Source organism: Myotis yumanensis, unplaced genomic scaffold (genome assembly GCF_028538775.1).
Source record: "Myotis yumanensis isolate MYYU_CA2020_CCGP unplaced genomic scaffold, mMyoYum1.0.hap1 SCAF_5, whole genome shotgun sequence".
Lineage (NCBI taxonomy): Eukaryota > Metazoa > Chordata > Mammalia > Chiroptera > Vespertilionidae > Myotis > Myotis yumanensis.
Window position 1 is genome coordinate 83,172,029 of NW_027223756.1, and position 6,531 is coordinate 83,178,559.

At 62.5% G+C, this 6,531-nt stretch overlaps 1 protein-coding gene across 1 annotated transcript; it reads right to left on the reverse strand.

The window, feature by feature from the left end:
- Nucleotides 1-376: 376 nt before the first annotated feature.
- On the reverse strand, nucleotides 377-5,928 carry S1PR5 (sphingosine-1-phosphate receptor 5). The gene is made up of 3 exons (XM_070413938.1): nucleotides 5,777-5,928; nucleotides 5,047-5,133; nucleotides 377-3,703 (listed from the first exon to the last, which is right to left on the reverse strand). The coding sequence occupies exons 1-3, from the start codon at nucleotides 5,778-5,780 to the stop codon at nucleotides 2,511-2,513; spliced, it is 1,284 nt and encodes a 427-aa protein (XP_070270039.1). The 5' UTR covers nucleotides 5,781-5,928; the 3' UTR covers nucleotides 377-2,510.
- Nucleotides 5,929-6,531: the final 603 nt, after the last annotated feature.

The following is a 6,531-nucleotide window of genomic DNA, read 5'->3' on the forward strand; positions in this document are numbered from 1 at the left end:
TAAAATTGTATAAAAAGAGAGAAGATGTATTTACATTTCAGCTCATTTATTCACAGACTAGGGGCCCAGTGCACAAAATTCGTGCACAGGAAGGGTGTCCCTCAGCCCAGCCTGCACCCTCTCCAATCTGGGACCCCTCAGGAGATGTCCAACTGCCAGGACATCCCTCTCTCAATCTGGGACCGCTGGCTCCTAACTGCTCGCCTGCCTGCCTGCCTGATTGCCCCTAACCACTCTGCCTGCTGGCCTGCTCTCCCCCAACTGCCCCCCCCCACCGGCCTGCTCACCCCCAACTGCCACCCCTGCCGGCCTGCTTGCCCTGAAATGCCCCCCCCGCCCCCCCCGCCCCCCCCCCCCCCCCCCCCCGCTGGCCTGATTGCTCCTAACCGCCTCTGCCTCACCCCGCCACCATGGCTTTGTCTGGAGGGATGTCTGGGAAGGTCTCCCAGAAGGTCTCCCAGTTTAATTATCATATTACCCTTTTATTAGTATGGATAGAGGCCTGGTGCACAGGTGGGGGCCAGCTGGTCTGCCCTGAAGGGGGTCCCAGATCAGGGTGGGGGTCCCCTTGAGGGGCATGGCCAGCCTGGGTGAGGGGCTGAGGGCCGTTTTTTAGGCTGGCCACACCCCCTTCAGGGTGGGCGGGGCCAGCCTGGGTAAGGGGAGGGCTGTTTGCAGGCTGGCCATGCCCCCATTGGGGTGAGGGTCCCTGCGGCGGGGGGGGGGGGGGGGGGGCCGGCCTGGGTGAGGAACTGAGGGGCCGTTTGGGGGCAGTTTGCAGGCTGGCCAAGCCCCCGGCTTTGTCCAGAAGGACATCCGGAAGGTCTCCTGGTCTAATTAGCATGTTACTCTTTTATTAGTATAGATAGCTCTGGAAGTTTCCCAGGAACCTCCACAGTGATCATGGCCAATGAGGTAACTAGCACTTTTTGAATTTTGTAAAATGTGAACAAACAAATAAATCTGCCATCACATCATTAAACAACTGAACAATGGGGTGAGCTTCAGCCTGCCCTGGAAAATTAAAGGAGCCTGGGGCGAGGAGTGTTAGGCTGGGTTGGGAATTGGTCATGACCCCAGGCGTGAGTATGTTTGTGTTCCAAGAAATAGGTTGGTTTCCTGTGTGCCTGGCCTGTCGGGAGGGCCTGAGCATGGCCCGCAGAGACTCGGGCCCCCTAGGCTGGGTGAGTGCCCCCAAAACACACTTTGCAGCTGCCTGCAGTTCCTCCATCTCCCGACAGGAGGCGTGTGACAGTCTGAGTTACAAGTTCCCCAATCGGGCCCCACCTCATAGGAGTCAGGAATGCGCCTGGGACAGCCAGGGACCTTGGCCAGCAGTCTGGAGCCTTTTATGGGCACAAACGGGGCCCTGGAACTGCCCCCTATTCCGGAGGAGCCAGAAACCCAGCCTGCACCTCTGCAGGCCTAGGAGCCTGACAGCTTGGGCGAACGCAAGGGACTCACTGCTTAGGGCTCCCTCACCTGTAAACCGGGGGTGGGGAAACTCACCTTGCCAGGTTGCAGTGAGGGTGAGTAACAGGTGTGTCCTGGACCTACCACTGTGGGATGACTAGCCAGGCACAGTAAGTTGTAATTGGTCGTATTATTTTATTACATTTTTATTTTTTATGAAGGATCTGACACACGCTCAAATCGTGTTTCAGCTCAGAATTGGCTGAGTCTCCCAGAGTCCCATTGCAGGGTGCCCTGTCTTTGGTGTTCTCGCCTCTAAGCTGGAGGGAGAGCTGTCCTGGACTCCTTTCTCGCTCCCACACTCAATTCCTCAGTAATTCTGTCTGTTGCCAAAATCTATCCAGAACCCAGGTGGTCAGAGTCCCCATCATCACTCTCCGTGGCCAGTGCAGCCACCACCTTGTTCTTCCAACGACCACCTTGGCCTCACACAGAAATCTGTGAACACTGAACCAAGTCAAGCCCTTCCCTCACCGAGAACTCTCCGTGGCTCCCACCGCACTTAGAGCAAAAGTACAGTCCTCCCCTGAGCCCACGGGCCCTGAGTGATGCGGCCAGTCACCTCCCCGCCTTGGTGTTCCCCACTCACGCCCACCGCTGCTCCAGCCACCCCTGAGCCCCTGCTTGTCATAGACACACGGGCACGCCCCCGCTCGGGGGCTTGGCACCTGCTGTCCCCTCACAGGAAACGCTCTTGCTTCAGGTGTTCAATCATGTCTCAGTTCACAGCACATGTCACCGCCTCTGCAGCGAGGCCTCCTCTGACACCATCACAGCACCTATTGTCACGGGAACTATCTCCATGATTTCTTCACGCCACTATCTCCTGTGCCCCCACCAGGACGTCAATTCCATAAAGAGTGGTTTCTGTCAGTTTTGTTCACTGTTGTGGGGTTTCGCACCAGCCAATAAAATACCTTTCCCTGCGTCTTCTTTCTCCACCATCTTCGGCTGGGTTTCCTATTAGAGTCCATTATTTAAAAAAGAAAACGTCTTCAAAACAGCTCTTAGGAAGGGCAATGGCCGGTCAGAGGGGGTCATTCTGCGGCTGGCGCGGGTACCAGGGTCCCTGGGGCTGTGGGTGCGCCGGCGGAGAGGCACATGTCCAGCCCGTCCCGCTGGGGCAATGAGCGCTCAGAGCGGATGGAGCTGCCATCCAGGCTGGGGGGCAGCCAGTGGTGCAGGCCGTCCGAAGCCCCAGCGGCACTCCCGGATCGCTGGGAGGCTCCCGAGCCCGGGCCACGGGGGCGCCGGCCGCAGCAGACGAGGCGCAGGAGCCCGTGGCGCAGGTCGCGGTTGGTGAGCGTGTAGATGATGGGGTTCAGAAGAGAGTTGGCCATGGCCAGGCCCAGGAAGGGGTCGGCCTGCAGGAGCACGGGGCAGGCGCGCGCCGGGCACGCCACGTCGAGCAGGAGCAGCAAGAAGAGGGGGCCCCAACACGCCACAAAGGCCAGGAGCACTACGCTGAGAGTGCGTAACAGGGCCAGAGAGCGCGGCGTGCGGCGTGCCCGGCTCGAGGAGCCCCCAGCAGCTCGAAGGCGCCGCGTGTTGGCGCGCACCTGGCAGTAGATGCGCGCATAGAGCGCACAGATGGCAGCCAGGATGCCAAGGAAGGCGAGCACACAGAAGAGCACGTAAGCCTTGGCGTAGAGCGGCAGGACGGTGGAGCAGGCGTCCAGGCGGCCCAGGCAATTCCAGCCCATCGCTGGCAGTAGCCCGAGGATCAGCGACAGGCCCCAGGCGGCGGCCGCCAGGGCCAGCGTGCGCCCCCTTCGGGCTGCGGGCGCGGGTCCCCGGCGCGCCATGGTGAGGCTGCGCTCCAGCGCGATGGCCAGGAGGCTCAGTACCGAGGCGGCGAGCGCCACAAAGACGCCGCCCTCTCTTGCGAACCAGAGCGCGGGCGACAGGCGCAGCGTGAGCGGCCCGGACAGCAGGATGTTGGCGGCATAGGCGGCGCCCGCCAGTAGGTCAGACAATGTGAGGCTGCCCAGAAGCAGGAACATGGGCGCATGAAAGCGCGGGTGGCGTCCGAGCACGAACAGCACAGCCAAGTTCTCCAGCACGATGAGCGCGCACACGGCCAGGCACACGACGGCGTCGGCGCGCAGCCCCGCGCCCGGCTGGTAGCGGGCGCCGCGGAGCTTGCCGGTGTAGTTGTAGTGCAGGACGATGACCTCGCTCACCGGCGCAGGGCGCAGCAGCCCCGACTCCATGGGCCACCGCCCCGAGGCTGCGGAGAGGCGGTGCAGTGTCAGGCTTGGCGCGAACCATCCTCGCTGCCAAAGGGGCGAGGGGCCCCAACCCCCTCCCCTCCACCTCCCAGGTACACTGGGGAGCAGGGGGAGTTCCAGATGGAAGGGGGATGGCCATGGTGACAGGCCGACACAGAAATAATAATAGGGAACGGGGTGACACAGTCCCACAGTGCCTGAGGGGTACTCATAACTCACACATCACCGAGATAACCAGAGGCATATTCAATCATAAACAGACAGAATGCACACAAATGCAGCCGCCACATAGGAAGGGACACACAAATACAGTGACACACCGACAAGGATATATATGTACACGGTCACAAACGAGGGCAAAAATGGTCAGATCCCATCCGAAAAACACAGAAATGCATTCACCCGTAGATAAAGCAACACAGGCAGAGGCATACAGCAATACCAACAGCCACGTGCAGGCCACAATTTCACAACCTCCACCCATGCTCAGCCTGGAGCCCTGAGCTGCACACAGGGCTTGTTCCTGCCCTTTCACCCACCGCAAAAACCCGTGAGAACGCTGAGCCATCGGCCCATTTCACAGAGCCAGAGCCCGAGGGCAACCGACAAGCCCACAAAGCACACGTAGGCTCCAGCAGACAGGCACGCGTGTCATGAAAGCATGATAATGATCCCCTGCGACTGGGCCCTTTCATCCCCTGGACGACTCTCACCATAGCCCCATGTACAGACGAAGACACTGAGGCGGAAAAGAAGTGCCTCGCAGAGAAACAGACACAAAGGTGTTCATGCTCCCACACAAACAGCCACGCAGAAACAGCTACACACACAGTCGCGCAGGTCCCACTTCACGGATGAGAAAACTAAGGCCTGGGGAGGGGAGCCGACTTGTTTGGACTTGGCTGGGTCCAGTGCCTGCCAGGCGGCTTCAGTTGTGCACAGGGAAGCAGGCACAAATACAGACCCACGGAGAGGCTGGGGCTCCGTCCCGCTGCGGGGAGCGGGCACCAAACACACGCAGACACGGGCTGCCCTTTCTCTGACCGGGACTCTGTAAACAGGCTCACAGCCCCCGCACCTCCCAGGCAGGCAGGCAGCGGTCCTCAGGTAGGGAAACTTGCAGAGGAGTGGCCAGAAAGGACAAGGCCTGAGAGTTTCCTCCCACCCCCACCCCCATCCCGCGCCAGCATCCGTGCAACGACACCGGCAACGTCGCTGGCTTTCTCCGCCTCCAGGAGAGGCCCGGCAGCTCCAAGGAAGGGGACCCGCGGAGTGGCCAGAGCAACCTTTCCGGGCCAGACCAAGCCCTGCGCGTCCCAAGGGCCCAGTGCTGTACACTCACCCAGCGCCCTGTCCGTGCGCCCCCCGCAGTCGCGCAGCCTGGAGCCCAGAGTTCGGGTGCCGCTCGTGGGGGCGGGACTGAAGACCGCTGGCGGAAAGAGGGGTGGGGGTGGGGGGAGACTGGCCCTCAAAGCCGAGCTAAGGCGGTCGCCAGCAATTGCCCCGCCCCTTGGGCTGCCAGCCTGTGCCATCCGCTCCAGCATCAGAGCGCGTCCCGGCGGCGACTGGCACCGGCGAGCCCTCGGCTGCCCCTTCCGGACCTGGGACGCTCAGAGACGCTCCGTCGCCGTGGGAGGACCTGGAGACCCTGGAAGCGGGAGGGTTCCCAGCGGGGCGGCTGCAGCCTGAGCCTCTTCTCACCGCCTCCCCCTCCCCAGTCGCCACCGCAGGGGGACCCCATCGGTGGTTGGGTTCCTGGACGCTGGTCCCTCCCGTTTCCCGCGTACCTTCCACCGGACCCTGCAGAACTGCACCCGAGAACGCCGGGTCGGGAGGGACCCGGGCAGCGCGGGTTCGGAAGCGGCTCCTGCGGGGCGGCCCGGACCTGAGTCCCCTCCCCCGGCACATAGGTCCCGGGAGCTCCACCCGGGCTTGGGGCGCCGGAGGGCGGGCAGCGCAGGAAGGATTCTTGTGGGAACATCCGGCCCCCCACCCCTATAAGGAGGATGTGGGTCGTGCGCCCCCCGGTTATTCCACCCCCCACCCCTACTGTTCCTAAGAATGGGACTTACTCATCTATGGTTCCTCTGGGCTGAGTCCCCACCAAACTGCCAGCCCCAGGGCGCAGGGATTCGAGTCCGTCTTGTATCCCCCAGTGAGTGAGAGAGAGAATGAATGGGTATCTTGCACACTTTCTCTGTGTGTCTCTCGCTGCTGCTCTCCCAGTTTCCAGCCGTGTGTGTGTGTGTGTGTGTGTGTGTGTGTGTGTGTGTGTGGCTTTCCCACGCCTCTTCCAGGCTTCCGCTCCTCCTGCGGGCCAGTCCCAGCTGGCCCCGCACCCCCAACCCCCCGTTCCCAGGAGCTCCCTGGCCGGGCCCAGCTCCCTCACCCTCAGACCAGAGGCCAGAGCCCGGAAGGGGGGCTGGGCCCGGTGGCCCCAGGACCGTGCCCTTTGCCTCGGCTGCTGCAGCCTCTGCCGGCCACAGGGGCGATGAACTTGAAAGGGGGGCTAAGAATGGGGTGGATCTGAGACTTCCGGGTAAGGGACGGAGAGGGACACGCAGGCCAGGGCGCGACCCCAGGGAGCCCCTGGCAGAATCCCGGGCTCCTGTCCCCGCTGTTCCTCCGAGAGACAGGGCGCTCCTGCCCGCTCTGACCAGTCACAGCACGCGGGCAGCACAGCGGGCACTGCCGGTAGGGGGTGGGGGTCACGCTGTGCACAGCGAGTGCCTACAGCCTGGCGACCTAGCTGGCTGGAAGGAGCCTGGAAGAATGCCCGCACGCACAGAACCAGCCCCGCGCGCACAGAACCAGCCCCGCGCGCAGC

Coding starts and splice junctions, on each gene's coding strand:
- S1PR5 (XM_070413938.1), bottom strand. Junction 3,704..5,046: donor GCGCACGGACAGGGCGCTGG/GTGAGTGTACAG, acceptor GCCTCTCCGCAG/CCTCGGGGCGGTGGCCCATG.